The sequence below is a fragment of the Mustela erminea genome, chromosome 12 (genome assembly GCF_009829155.1).
Source record: "Mustela erminea isolate mMusErm1 chromosome 12, mMusErm1.Pri, whole genome shotgun sequence".
Taxonomy (NCBI): Eukaryota; Metazoa; Chordata; class Mammalia; order Carnivora; family Mustelidae; genus Mustela; species Mustela erminea.
Genome location: NC_045625.1, coordinates 81,532,553 through 81,548,537, shown reverse-complemented (window position 1 = coordinate 81,548,537; position 15,985 = coordinate 81,532,553). Strand labels below are relative to the sequence as shown.

The 15,985-nt window shown below is 43.3% G+C and overlaps 1 protein-coding gene across 18 annotated transcripts in view; it reads right to left on the bottom strand.

The window, feature by feature from the left end:
* Nucleotides 1-15,985, bottom strand: part of TRPM3 (transient receptor potential cation channel subfamily M member 3) — a 785,382-nt gene that overhangs the window by 157,302 nt on the left and 612,095 nt on the right. For all 18 annotated transcript variants that reach the window (XM_032308281.1, XM_032308298.1, XM_032308285.1 and 15 more), the window contains one exon: nt 6,707-6,830. In XM_032308281.1, the coding sequence (XP_032164172.1) occupies nt 6,707-6,830 (124 nt within the window). The remainder of the gene's footprint in view (nt 1-6,706; nt 6,831-15,985) is intronic.

Genomic DNA, 15,985 nt, shown 5'->3' with positions numbered 1-15,985 from the left:
CTAGGTCTATTGGAATGTGAGGTGGTGTTTATGGTTCCTGTGATCCAAACTTAATTGTTGCCAGGGAAAGTCATCTACTACTGGGGTTCTTAACTCTCTGGAGTGATTCATCCCTGGGTAATCTGAGAATTGAATGCATTCTTCCCATAATGTGCTTATACATACAAAATTCTGCACACATTTTCAGGGGATTCACAGAACTTACTAAAGTCTTATTGCTGTTCTTAGACATGAGGCTAAGAATTCTTACTCTATTGAATTCAGGGAAAACACTAGTCCATGTATTCCTTTTTGCGAATAGTAACATTCTTATTTGGAAATTTACTGTAGGGTAGGGGTAGAGAATCCATCCCAGTGCCTCTAGAAACAAATGCTTTTAACATTTGAAGAGAGGATTCAAGAATTTGCACAAGATACAGAAACATGTATAAGGCATGGTCTTCTTCCTCAAGGAAAATTAGACGCGAGTGTAAAAGTATTGGTACTAGCAGTTGTGGCTGGAAAGGTAGACCAAGTCCAGACCAGAAAGGGCCCTGAGCGCTACATTAAGGAACTAAAACTTAGTTCCAAAGGCAGCATGTTCCCACCTAACAAGTCTTTCTTGTACAGTCTTCACTGTTTCGCCATTTCTATATCCCAATACAACAATCAGATTGTTTTCTTCAAACTGATCCCCCTTTAAAAGTTGTGTTTATTTAAACTTACTATTCATGGTTTTGTGCTTTGTTGTCATTATTTGTAATCTATATGAGAATTAATACATGCCTCTTAAAATAAAAGTATTCTCGTATCTGGAATTTTAAAGTCTCATAAATATTTGTTCAGATTATTCCAGATATGAGAGAGAAAATGGGTTCCTACTTCAAGGGCATTTTTACCTTGGTCATACCTGATGTTTAGAATATAGAATAAGTTGACATACGGTGGGAAGTGCTCAGCCCTTGACAAAGATGCTCTTGGTTTAAGTACTGTAGTTGCTATGATGTGGAGATACTAACAGTGACTTTGACAAGGGTCACTATAATATCCAATAAGAAGACATGAAGATGATCTTTGTTAAATATGAAGCATTATACAGACACCATCACCACTGTCATCATCATTCTTACAATGAACGTATCTACTGAGTACGTATTATGTTATCTTCATCTATTAACTTATTCAATTCTTATAATTAATCTTATAAATGCAATTATTATTATCTGGAGGAAAAAAACAAAGGCATCTAGTGGTTCAATAGTTTGCCAAGTGCCATGCATTAAATGGCAAATCTGGGATTTGGAGCCCAGCAAACAGATTCCAAAACCTGCATTATCCTTATTCCTAGAAAGGGATATTCTGATCATCTAAAAGAGTTTCAGAACCTTTAGAAATCAACCTGCACCCCACTGTGTGTTGAGAACACGATATGGAGAACATTTTTAAGGGAGCATTACTTCTGCATCCTTTTCCCACAATCTCATTTAAAATATTTAGATTTAAGTTATGTTAAGATGACATTTAAATGAATTTAAAAGGAGTTAGGTATAATCCAGCATCTGTCTCAAAGAGCATTTCTATTTCTCCTCAAACTCTGTGTTGGAGGAAACTGTTTTTTTAATTTTTATTATTTTTAAAGATTTTACTTATTTATTTGACAGAGAGATCACAAGTAGGCAGCAAGGCAGGCAGAGAGAGAGGGGGAAGCAAGCTCACTGCTGAGCAGAGAGCCCGATGCAGGGCTCGATCCCAGGACCCTGAGATCATGACCTGAGCCGAAACACAGAGGCTTAACCCACTGAGCCACTCAGGTGCCCCAAGAACTGCTTTTTAAACTTGCTACTGACTCTATGACTTTTAGCCATTTGGCCTAAAAAGCCCCTTCCTTTGCAGCTTGAAGCATTTCTACCTTCACTGTGCTTGTCTGGGCATTGGTGTTTAATGGGGAGGCCATTCGGAGGTTCCATCTATGTTTCCTCTTGTCTGTATTCTCCGTCCATTAAGATGAGCAAAGTGGGGAGCTGGAGCTTGAAGTGGGATGACAAGTCTCCCACCTCAAATTGTGCCTCACTGACAATTTTAGTGAGGACTATGAAAACACAAGGACAAGAGTAGACATCTGTGCTTACACTTGGGTTAGTATCTATAGTTACCTGCAGAATAAATGCAATTACAGCGAAAAGTCATCCAGCACTTCCTACCAGCCACCCACTGAGCCAACATTCTTTACCCATGCGGAAGTGCTGAGTTCTTTCAGTAAGTCAGGCCCATAGAGTACCCGGGGTCTCCAGGAGCACCTCCTACACGACACTGAGACCCTAACCTGCCCAGTACCACTCAGCCACCGGCCCGTGGTATTAAGAGTCTGACAAGCATCAAATTTCCAAGCAAGGACTTTGTGGTCCTTCCTTGGATATAAGGGGCCGTTGGCAAAAAGAGAAGAAACCTCTTTGTTCAGAAGTCATGTTTGCTTGATATGTTATGAATCTGTGAAAAGATGGGCAGGAAGTCATCCCTCAGTTTCCCGCATGGGGAAGAGGGTGTGACGGGATATCAGCATGCGCTTTAGCTACCCCTCATGAAGACACAGATCTCCACCCGGAGTCTCACTGGTAAGGCACAGACAACCTTCCTCTGTTGCCCTCCCACATATCTAGGGGACATTCACCAGCGCTGGAGCCTGGGACTGTCCAGTAAGGACAGGAAGCTGTATGAGTGACGTCTGGATTCGGCTCGGCCTCGTCTATGGCAGGACATGGATGGAGGGCACGTGAGACCCTCACGCCAGTCTTGATCATTTGGTCTATTATAATTTTTGTCTCATTGTGCATGTGTGTGTGTGTGTGTGTGTGTGTTTAAAGAATCAACTATATCTGTTCCAAGGGGAGGAAGTGTGGTCGATCCTAGAACACATGGGTATTATTATCACTTTTAAAGTGGACAGTCCAGGGGAGCCTGGGGGGCTCAGTGGGTTAAGCCTGTGCCTTCAGCTCAGCTCATGATCCCAGGGTCCTGGGATCAAGCCCCATATTGGGCTCTCTGCTTAGCGAGGAGCCTGCTTCCTCTGTCTCTCCCTCTCTCTGCCTGCCTCTGCCTATTTGTGATCTTTGTCAAATAAATAATAAAAAATAAAATCTTTAAAGTAGACAGTCCTGGAGCTTCATGGAGTTAAGTCCCTTGAATGATGAAGCCAGAGTTGGAACCCAGGTTTGTCTGCTTCTAGAGTTTGCCCCTCCTAACCACAGCACAGGCATAGTGCTCATCACTGAAGCAGATGGCCCGGAGTCAAACCAGAGTCCATAAACCACATCTATGACTCCCTACGGAGAGGTAATGCTGCATTAGCGGAGATTTTAAGGCAATTTATGGATATTAAATACGTACCTCTCCTTGCTAACATATATCCCTCTGAATTCATTCACTCATCCATTAAATAAAGATGTATCGAGTGTCTGCTGTGTATGCGCTGTGCGACTGATGGATAAGGGATGAGTGAGCGCAGGGAAAACAGAATAATGAATTACACACAGATTCCCCTCTTTGGAGCTCATGTGAGAAGGCAGAGACATACCTAAATGACTTAAGGTGTCAATGGCGAGCACCACGAGAGAGTTGCAAATAAAGGAATGCAGTGCACGCGGGGTGTGCGTGGGGCGGGTGTGAGTGTGTGTGCTCATGTGCATTCGTGGGCACGTATGTGTCTGCCCATTGGTTACGGCTAACGAGAGAGCTCTGAGTTTGAATGAATGAAGGGAAACAGGCAATAAAAAATTAACTACATGAAAGGTAACATGAAAGGTCCATAAAAAAGTGGTGGAACTTAAGACCGGAAATCGAAGCAACACAGGACACCTTCCATTCGAAGGAGTGATGTCATCGGTTCTGGGCTGAGGTCGGAAGTAGCGGGCAGCACCGAGTGGCAGCGGCCAGCAAAGCACACAGCTCGTGGGTCCCCTTTGGCCCACGGCCTGTTTCTTGATGGCCAGTAAATAGGAAATGGCTTTGAGATTTTGAAGTGTTGTTTAAAAACAAAGAAGCACATAAACAAAGAAACTGTGACAGAGACTTTGTGCAGTGCACAAACCCCGGATGTTTGCCAACCCTTCGACATACAGAATGGATTGCGGGGCGGTACTGGACTGGGGCAGTCCAGCTTAGTGGGGAGACAGAAACAGTCTAGACAAGGAAGACAAGGAGGGTGTGGGTGAGAGCGTGAGAGGAAAAGCAAATTTCTCCAAGAACAATATGAAATGAATAGAAAGCATTAACACAAAAGGCCCATGAAGAGGTATTTTCCATGAGGCCACCTGGCCCAGAGGCTCAAGCTTCACAAGCCTACTACACCTGCCTAGTGAAGTTCTTCACTACAGAAGTTATGACGATGCCGGCATGAGAAAGATGTCAGCTCAGCTCTGGAACCAAGTTCCTTCACTGAACTTAGCAAGGGTTAGACTGTCCTCAAAATATCATATACCACTTCATCTGTGAAAGCTACTTCTTAGAGGTGGCAACTTTCCCTCCAAACCTGCAAGGGGCTGAAAGTTCTCACAAAGGTCATGCGGACGCTCTCTGGCCCTGGGAGGTGCTATCCTGGGCAGCATGGGGGGTAGCTGCTGGGGCTTCGCAGCAAGACAGCCCCTGGGGGGCTTATCCTGACTGGGTGCACCTCCCTCTCCCACCTCAGTCCCTTCCTCTGGTCCCCTCCAAAGGAGAGAAACAAGGCCTACCTCCTGTCCACATCTTTATAGAGCATCTAGTACTGTCTACATACATAAACAGTCCCTCCAAAAATGAAAATCATTTTAATTACATGACTTTAAAGATCTTCATTCCTGCCCAGTTACAGAAATGAGGACAATGTATTTCTTGTTAAGACTGCATCGCCTTAGCCTACAGTGAGGGATATGTCATCTGTCCTGCAGTGAGTATCTGTCACTAAAATGCACTTGACCTTTTCAGCAGGGACCATGATGAAGGGACCTGTGACTGTCAGGCAGAATCCCAGGGAACAGTCCTGCAAAATACCTCATCTGGAGAGGCCATGCACCTTCATTCGGTTTTACGACTTCCAAGTGGTTCCTGGAATTTTAATCCTAACTGCCTTTCTAGGAAATTTATAGGACCGCTGAAATGGAGAGTTCTGGTAAGTTCTCATGGTTGGCATTGGAAAGCCATTAGCAGGCAGTCAGCAAGAAATCCATCCTACGTGTGGCAGGTTCAGGGGTTCACGTACCTGTTTGGGGCTAGAGGAAGAGTTTGAACTGATAGTCTCCTTGTGGATAGCAGCTGTCCTGGCTGTGAAACCCATCTGTGCACTGGCTTCTCTATACTAGGTGGCCATACTACCTTGGACACTCAAGGATTAGAGGTGGCAACTTCCACCCCAAACCTGGAAGGGGCTGAAGGTTCTCACAGAGGTCATGCAGATGTTTTCTGGACATGGGTCTTGCTTACTTGAATCAAAGCCAGTTTTCCCAAATGTTTGGCTTTTTACACTCAGAAATTGCCTACTTCCCCTGCTCCCCCTCTTCCTGGCAGTCTCAGTGAGCTCTGGTGTGTGCCGGCCACTGTCCTGGGCATAGGGACACCATTGTGAGCAAGAGGACTCCAGACTGTGCCTGGAGGTGCTTAGGGTTTAGTGGGGGAACTGGCTGAAAGTGGCTCACTCCAGACCCTCCCAACCCTCTCTGCTTCCCTGGGGCTGACCCTGTCAGGGTCTGGCCCTGGTGCCCCTCTGGAGGTGAGGTGTCCCCTCCCCAGTGTCCCCAGATGCCCATGTGGCCTTGAGGTGGTTCAAAGCCTGAGTGAGGCTTCTGCTCTAATAGAAGCTACTCTTTTAACTTCCCCTGTCAGCAGGCAGACTCATGAGACCTCTGAGGATAGGCTCTGCCTGCGGAGGTGGGCAGGGGATCCGCTCAGAGTGGGCTTTGGTGGGGCAATTTCTGCTAAGAACATTTTCCACAGAGATGAAATACTGCAGTGTGGAGTCCTGCTTCCTCATTTACTCATCAAGTCTGTCTGCATCTCCTCATCTGTCAGGTGAGGATAATGATCCCGCCTCTCTCCTTGGGCCCGTTGTAAAGATCGCGGGAGTTAATACATGTAAAGACTTAGCATGCTGCCTGGCACATAGCAAGCGCTCGTTAAATGTTAGCTCATGTTATTTCTGTTCACTCTAACAGAAGGTCTCTGTGATGATACCACATTTGCAAGACACTTTTCACCAGATGTAAGAAATGTTTCAGTAGCTATTGGAGGACACTTCAGAAGCTACGGAAGTTTCCAGCATTCCGCGGGCATGCCCCTCCCTTTTCTACCTGCATGGATGAGCATATTAGCATAGCAGTCCTGTGTCACTAAGATATTTGACAATAAGCCCATCAGTGATTCCCAACTCCCAAACAAAGGGAAAGCCTTGAAGGGAAGCATTTTCCAGGAGGAAACCTATTTTCTCTCCTCAACTCATTTGGTGGAGGCAATCGGAAGCAATGGGTGAGCTTCACTAGGGTGCAGAAGCCCAGCTGTGCACAATTCATTAAATCCGGGCACAAAAAGTAGTGTCTTAGCTACTGAGGGGAGGAGGCTACAGGAGCCAATGGAGCCTGAGGAACGTTGTGAGCTTGGCTGGAAATGAAGAACAGTTGGTGTGTGATTCAAGAAAATGTTTCGACGGACCAAGGGAATATGGAGAGGGCTCTGCCACTCATGGGGGACGCTGTTGACATACCAATTCCTTCTTCTTCATGCACTCCATGAGGATGATGAACAGATGCTGGGCTTGGGTCCGAGTGTACGTGAAAGTCTTCTGGATGGTCACCAGCAGCTGGTCCCTCAGAGATTCATTGATAAGTCTGCAGTTAAAAACAATGTCAACATTAGGTCAACCTATCTCCTCGCCACTACGAGTTTCTGAGGAATATTCTAGAACCCAGGAAAGCACTGTGGGGATTGAGTTTAGACAGGAGTTATTTCTTCCTGTATTTTTCTCACCACAGTTATTTCAGCTGTGGTAATTTAAAACTACAACAACAACAGTACACTTAAAAATAATTATCCATTTTAATGTCTCAGAACCTAAAAGAGTAAAATCAGAAGATGAATTTGGTTCTTTTTTTTTTCTTTGTCTCTCTTTTTTCCTTTTATATGGCATGTGTCTAATACCCTCTTCCTCAAGTGCTCTTATCAAAAAAAGCCTTACTCATTAGCACCATAGCAAAACTTTACTGTATTACATATATGAAGATTTAAATTTCAACTTCATCTCTAATTGTGGGGGGAAAAGCTTCCATCTCAGTAATTTGAACACCAAGGAGGAGACATGGGACTTACGTTTCTTCTAAAACCACTTCCTGTAGGCGGTAACTTCTCTGACTAATGATTCAGATCACCATTTATTTCAAGCCTTGACATAAGCCAACAGGAAACTGACCCACAGGAGGTTTAATATGAACTATTTCATCTGGAGAGAGTTTTCATGCTAGAGAAGAACAAGGAAAAGCAAGGGAGGTACCTGATACCCAGCCACTGCCCTGTTGCCTCTCGAAGACTTACCAGATGTAACTTTTAACACCACCTTCACTAACTGGCCTGGTGAGAACTGGGCTATCTTTACCAGCCATCAGATGGCAGGGAATGAAAAATCACTTTACTCTTCATAGATTCTGTCCAAAATCAGAAGGATAAAACTGCTTCCAAGGACCAGTGACAAAATTATCATACTTTGCCTAGCATTTTGTGGTTTTATCATTTTTCCCCCATAATTGAAGCACCAGAAACTCCTCTATACAAGCAGTAAAATAGAAGTATTTCATTTGGTGCTCATGGGAACGCTGTAGGCAAAAGGTCTGTATAATTGAAAAGGGAAAGGTATTTTAGCTGTAAGAGCTGGATGCTTAAGGTCAGAGCTAGAACTAGAATCTAGGTCTTCTGATTCCTTGTCTAGTACTCTTTCCCTTACGCCACTTTCTCTCATTACTCCAAGGCCTCTCTTCATCACTGTGACTACCTGAGAAGCAAATTATAACATTTGCTTTCATGTGAAAGCATAACAAATTTTGTGGCTTTCAGAAAGCAAGATGGCGGGCTTGAGGATATCCTTCTGTGCCCCAGGATTGTGTGAGGATCACTTGAGCCCACTAGGTTGGACAATATGGTGCCCTAAGCTTTGAGGAGGGTGCACTCCTCATGACGGAATTGTATCAAGGATCCTGGAATGTCATGCAGCTTGATGAAGGACGGGGTTACGGCTTCTGCACCCCAAGTAGATTTATACCATGAATATTTAGAAAAAGAGAATGATCCAGATGAAGTTGAAAAAGAAAGTAAAGTTGGGACAGTTGGATATAATCTAATCTGGGGGTATAGGGAAGACTCCTTTGAGGAAGTGCTGTTTAATCTGACACTTGAAGAATACAGGAGCATAACACGATTGGGGAGGTGTTGGGGCTCAGGAAGAGCATTCCTGGCTGATGAAATAGTGCCAACAAGCCCAGACTAGGGTCGGTATGGCTGGAACATGGAGAGAGCAAAAGAAAGAGTGAAACAAGATGGTGCTGCAAAAGGGGTGAGTATGGAGAAGATCCTGGGAGACTTTTGAGACGGTGTTAGAGACTTTGGATTTTATCCCACAGGTAATGAGGAACCTGCGGGAGAGTGACATGATCCCATCTGTGCTGCCAAATTTCCTGAAGGGTCAAGACATGAGCACTGTACTTGACAGGCAACCCATGTGGATGGGTCTAGAGGGTTCTGCGGTACTGAGTATACATAAATGCTATACGTGATTAACAACACAAGAAGAGACTCTTCTCATTAGCCACTTGATAGATCTAATCATTCATCGGCAGGTGTTTAATTTTGATAACAACTCGAGATTTCCATTGCTAACCATCTGTAGTGAAATCCCAGTTCCCAGAGGTCATTAACTGTTTGAGGAACCTGTTATTCATATGTAGTCTATCAGTTTGTAAAAACTGAGAAATCATGTACAACTTAGTCGACTGTAAGCTTCATTAGTGAGGAGAGCTGAAAGACCTTGAAGATGTCTTTATACTAAGAAGTATAAAGATCTTATATTTTTTGGCCCAATTTTGCAACTGAATGAAGCTGTGCCTTTAGTTAAATCACTTAGCAACAGAAACCCAGAATTCTACCTCTACAAGTACAAGGATTCTCTAGATTGGTGTTTTCTAAAGTGTGGGGTGCCCATCATTGATTGAACAGAGTGGTTTTAGGGGAGACGAAGATGACGTAGTCTTTCCAAAGGATTAAGTTATACTTACTAAACATCAAATGACTGTTATTCCGGCTTTAGTTCTTGTACCATCCTGATTGCATCAAGAGGAAAATCAACATTTTTTATGCTTCTTTGGCTTTATTAACTCATAAGCATTTGTAAATATCCCCCTTTTGACAAAGAAATATAGATCCCATGCTTTTTGCAGGAAGAGTTTAAGAACTTTTAAAAGAAAATCCTGTATAGCATCTGGTGTGTTCAGAGCACATCATGGTTTAGGACATACAACAGCATCATATCACTTGATTTTCATAACAATCTGAGAGCAAAGCAGGTAGTAATTCCACTTTGCAGAAGAGGAGACTGTGGTCCCAAGAGACCAAATGATGTGTACAAAGTCACAGAGGCTGATGATCTCAGCGCTTGAGCCAAGTCTGCCTTCCATCGTGGTGCTGCTTTTCCTGTGTGAAACCTCTAAATATGTCTTTTGGTTTCCTACTCATCTGCATTAGAAGTAGAAATTTAAGTATATATATTTGTTTTAGGAAATTGCTTTTCCTTCTTGTGATAGGACATCTGAAGGAAATCAGATGAGTTTGAAGAAGATACGGGGAAGAGGTGAGGACAATGGCAAAGTGCATTTAGTATGCTCAAGATTCTATTTGCTTCTGATTTCCTCACAAGTATTTGCTACGCTGAATGAGATGTTTTCTTTTTGGCACAAAGACTTCCTCTGTCTTCTTTAAGGACCCTTTCTTACTTTGTGACCATATTCTGTAGGATATTGGGAAGCCTACTTTTTTGAAATTACTGTTTTCCTAGCTCTTGGCATTTTTTTTTTTCCTGCACAACACCAGAATGATTTAAAAATTTTGACCGTGATATTTAATCACCAGCAAAAAATAGAAATAAGCCCATTTTAGATTTCTCTTTACGGCACCAGAATAGTGATTGAGAATTTCTTGACATCAAAACATGGTCATAGTATTATATAAAATTTTCATTTTAGACTTGGGCCTCTGACAAAATGGTGCCTATTTATAGAAAATGCTAATTTGTGGCTCCATATGGACCAACGCTATTTTTGGTATACCTCAAATTAGAATGTTTCTTGATTTAGGAAGGGTAGTCATTGAAGTGAGGAAAATCTCCATACTATGGCATTTGTGTTTCGATTTAGACGCTGAACTTGTGATCTGGAGCTTTTTGGATGAGTCACAGAAGTATCTGAAATAGGTCAACCTTCATCCAGGGCTCGGACCTTCCCAAATTTGGCTATTTGTTTTCTGTTCAAAGGTTAGCAATACAACCCACACGTGCACACTTTTCTCAGAATGACTTTAATTACCTGCCATATCCGAGTTTTGTTCCTTGATTTAAAAATAAGAAAATACATTTAGGATTCAATGGGACATGAAGAGCTAGACGTAGGTTAATGGCTTTCATCGAGCAGCGAAGCGCTTCTCCTGCCCTCCATACACGCTCTGTATTTCTTCAGATACAATATGAGAACATTGTACCTCTATAAATAAAGATCATTAATAGTATCACAATTGCGCACGTAAAAGACATCATTTGCCAGAGAATCTCTAATGCTCTAAAGAAAACTGAAATTTTGTCATTGGCTTCATGCCAAAGCAAATTACTACATGTAACCTTAGGACACGGAAAGGTTTCATGTCTTTCCCAAGGTCACCAAAAAACGGCATTTTTCTTTTCTTCTCTTCCTGTCCCCTTCTTCTTCTCCTTCTTCTTGCTTAGTAAAAGTTACCCCTTCCTCCCAAATGCCATGACCCTGGGGTCACAAATAATAGCACGATTCTTCCCAGAGAGGTGGGACAACACTGTGAATAAAAAAAGCATCACAGTCACCAGGGTTAAGCTCTCTGGATGGAAGCTGTCACTTGCTAGCTATTGGATCTCGTTCAAGTTGTTGGGTCTTTCCGTGTCATGTTTTTCATATACGTGAAGTGAGAATTACAAGACTGCTTATCTCATAGACTTGTGAATATTTAATGAGTTAATCTTTGTAGAGGGCCTGATGCGTAGCAAGCCTTATGCAAGCATTTGTGTTATAAACACACTGTCCCACATGGCTCCTGGCTCACTGACATTCTGTCTTCTTAAGGAGCAATGCCAGTGGCTGGGGCCTTTGTGTGCAATACAGACCTCTCTCCTGAGACCACCGGAGCTCTTCTTGCTCTGCCCCACGGTATAAGGCCACTCCCAATCCAAGCTGGAAAAAGAACTTTCCCACTTCAGAGAGGTCAGAGATCACCTGTTCTTTCTTACATTTGGGAAAGAGGGATGCATAGCAGACTTAGGAGGCTTCCATACCGTGGAAACTTGCAAACACTCCATGCAGACTTCTGCCCATCTACTTACTCATTCAGCAAACAAGACTGGTGCCTGCCAGGCACTCTGCGAGGGGTGGAGAGATGAATAATATCTAGTCTTAGCCTCAATGAACTCATAGAGTTGTAACCCATATATTCTGGTCATCTATTAATAGGTAACACACCCCCAAACTTAGTGATGTAACAGAGTTTGTTTGTTTGTTTTTTTTTTTTTTGCCTGTGTGTTGAAGATTTGTGGGTCAGGAATTGAGGCAGAGCACAGTGGGGATGACTCATGGCTGCTCCGTGATATCTGGGTCCTCAGCTGGAGAGTACAGAATGGCTGTAGATGACTTTGGTGCCTCAACCACGAGCATCTGCTGGGGTGCAATGTCCAAGATGACTTCTCTGCTCCTTTGTCTGGAACCCAGCCTGGGATGGCGGAGAGAACTGAGGACTGGCTGGCACTGTTCTCTCTGCTGGTTGCATGGTGGATGGACTTCATACAGGACAACTGGCTTCTCTCAAATTGAGGATTCCAAGAGAGCATTCAAAGAGGCCCAGGCCAAGATGTCATGACTTCCTCTGATTTAACCTCACAAGTCCCAGAATGTCATTTCCTTACATTCAATTAATCAAGCATGTCTAAGAGTAGTCTGGGTTCAAGAGGAGAGGGAATCCACCTCTTGGGAATCCACCTCTTGGTGGAAGGAAGGCAGGAATAGACAGAGAAGGAATATACGGATGGTGGTCATCTTGGAGACCAGCAAACCCGTCAAGGGCCTCTGTTCAGATGAGACATTATAAAGCATCAGTCTTTTCCACAGTTTAATGATAAACAGCATCAGGTGTCTTACTTTCCTTTTTTTCTTTTCATAGCGGATTATGAGAATCACCGTTTTCCTTAAAAGTGATAGTCTAACCACTCTGAAGTATGAAGTATTTTCAAATGTTACTACTGATTCAAAGCACAGAACCAGCAAATATTTTCTCCTTTGCTTCAGTGGTCTGTTGACATCTATTTAGCTTGTACTATGTACCAGATGGTTACTTTTAGGCCTTGGGCATCCGGCCAGAGACTTTTGTCCATGGACACCATCATCGTACTCTGTCCCTCTTAAGTGCAGTGTGCAAGGGACATCTTCAGCCAAATGTGCGCATGCTTGGGTCAGCCTTAATGCCCAGCTTAAGTCACCATCAAAACCAGCAGGGTGTTTTCTTGGTGACCTCATCTCGATTTGAAGGCTGTTTGGAGAGGAAAAGCAGCAACAAGCACCTGCCAAAAACTTGAGAGAAATTCTGACTTACTAAAGTACTGGTCCAATTTATGTTATGCTTTTTTTTTTTTTTTTTTGAAGGGGCGGGCAGAGGGAGAACAAAAGAGGGAATCATGAGTAGACTCTATACCCAGCATGGGGCCTGATGAGGGGCTTGATCTCACGACCCCAAGATCACGACCTGAGATGAAATCAAGAGTCAGATGCTTCACTGACTGAGCCACCCAGGCACCCCCAGTTTACATTAGTCTTAATCTACCTTTGTTGGGGCCCTCCACCATCTTACTTGGATGGGACCAACAGACTACTAATCGGTTTCTTCTCTATGCTCCCTTAATCCATTCCACACATTGGATTGAATGGCTGTTCTACAAAGCAGGGATGATTCCAACACATCCTTCTGAAAACCCTGCAATAGTTTCTCATCACTGGTAAGATAACATCTCAACTTCTGACATTTCTGGAGTTTGTATGTTGTTCATCTGAAAATTTAGCCAAGGGATTTGAACTTTGGGATAAATTAATGATACAACTTAGGAGCTCACTGTTTTTCAGAGTCTGGAGACTACAGTGGGAAACTAATCTGCTAAAGATTATATATCTGAAAGCATCAGAGCTGACCTTAGAGGACAAGAGAGTCACGAAGGAAGGATCTTTGATATTGAACTACACTGACCTAAATATGTAGGCTCAACTCAGTGTGGTTACATAAAGTTAGTATTTTGTTGCTTAATGACTAGATACAAGGGGAGATTTCTTCTGTTTTATCCCTGAGATAGGATGTTCTATATCTTATGTGTGAGAAGACTGAGACTGAGTAACATAGTTTTAAGGATCTACTATTTCCCCCAGAATTACTCCCCAGCTTTTCTGATGCCCAGAGTTCCTTTTAATTAACTAAGAAGCCAAACAATATTTTGCTCAACCAACTGGGATCCCTAAGAGCAACTCTTAGGTTAAGTGATATTTCATGTTAAACTCACAGGTAATTGACAGATGCTGATGGCTTGTAGAAACCATTTCTTGTTGGACAGAAAGTTGGGGAAGATGTGATGGGACCCAGGGAAGTGACCAACAGATGGGATGGGATGGGGAGCAACCTACTTTGCCCAACTTCTTACGGGAGATCAACTCCAGATACAAATGGCTTCTATCAGCAAAGATCTGTGAAAATAGTACCTCTGTCTTGTCTTAATATGTAGCTTAGAAAAGTGGTTCACCTGGGCTTTTTCTGAGGGTTTTATCTAGTCGTGTGAGGTGGTGAGAATGATCTTGGAGAAGCTGCCTGCAATTGGGGAGGATGCACACTTGTGGATATGATCTGTTCAAAAAATATCATTTACCACTACCCCCAGAGGGAGCAGTTCTTATTTATGTTCACTTTCTCCTTATTTTTTTTACTTTTTAAAAAATCCACTCTAGAGTCTTGAGCTAGATATGGTAAAACAGAAGGTGCGGATACACATACAAAAGGAAACAGAAGGGGGTGGTGCAGTGGGGTTGAGGGTTGTAAAGAGAGGCACACTGTATCTATTATAAGACCAGATCTGTGCTAGGCATTTTGTGTGTGGCATTTCATAAAGACAGATTAATCCAAGAAATTCCTAACTAGACTAACTCCTTGGATGCATGGATGATGACATGTGGTATTACTTATGTATTCTATTTTCTTGGTCTACATCAAGGATCAAGGTGCTGAAGACAGATGCTTTTCCACAATCCTATTACCTTGATTCCGTTCTCCCTTCTCTTTGCTCATAGCATATCACTTTCTAAAGTATTGTATAGTGCACTTATTAAGTTAACTACTTATCATCTATCTGACCCTGCTAAAATCTAAGTTCCATAACCACACTTTTGTCTATTTTCTTGACAGGTGTATTTTTACCAGTGCCTAGAACAGTGTCTGGAACAGAGGAGGTCTTTAAAAAATATTTGTTGAAGGGTACCTGGGTGGGTGTGTCAGTTAAGCATTTAACTCTCCATTTTGGCTCAGGTCATTATCTCAGGGTTGCGAGATTGAGCCCCACATTGGGCTCCATGCTCAGCGGGGAATCTGCTTGACATGCTCTCTCTCCTTCTCCCTCTGCCCCTCCCCCAGTTCATGTGCTCTCTTGCTCACTGTCATTCTAACATAAATAAATCTTTTAAAAAATATTTGTTGAATGACTGAACACATAATGTTGGACGACAGAACGTAATTAAACAACGAAGGGAACAATGTCCAATAACACTGAAAATCCATCAGACACTGAAGGGGTCCCCACGTGGTAGCTCAATTAGTTATGTTATCCAATATAGGAGCTGTTAGCCACACATGGCAATTCAAATTTAAATGGATGTACAGCTAATAAATTTAAAATTCAAATCCTTAGTCACACTAATGACAGCTCAAGTGTTCAGTGGCCATCTGACTGGATTGAAGACATTGCCATCATCACAGAAGGTTCTACTGGACAGCACTGCTCTTGAGGCAGACGGGGCTGCCAAGCTCGTTACCTTGGGCAGAAACTAGGAAGACATGTAGGTGAAAAATCCTCAGCAGTGTTGGCTGTGTCTGTAATTTCTCTCCTTTCCTTCTTTTGGGTATGAACATGCCCAAGAGTGAAAACTGTTGCGGGTTGCCAAAGCATACAGGGACTGCCACATGGTCAGGTAGCGTCTCTGCTGCCAACACTGAAGGGGAGCACACGCCCTCTGTGATCACCCCATCCACGACTATTGCATGTCGCCAGGCAGGAGGAACAGTGGGATTTTTATCGTTTTAGGCCCTCTGTAAAGGACAGAATCAGAGCTGGTCTTAGATGTATGAGCTTCTTGGGCAGGCAAACATGCTGGCTCCTCTTTAACTGACATGTTTTTAAAGGCTGGTCCAACATTTACTCAGAGCAGATGCTCACCAGCACGTGAGAGAAGGGGGGCAGCTGGAAGCTGTCATGAAGTTTCACTCGGCTCTAGGGCCTGCAAGCCTCCTGCAGTTCCTGGTCTCCTACTCCCAGAGGCAATACCACGTAGCTGCTAGGACTATAGCTTCCAGCCCCAATGTTCCAGGACAGACCCTCCCTAGCAGGAGCTGTTGAGCAAACGTCCTAATCTTTCTGTCCTCAATTTCCTTATTTATAAAATGGGGATAATTATCATAGTGACCCCAGAGAGTG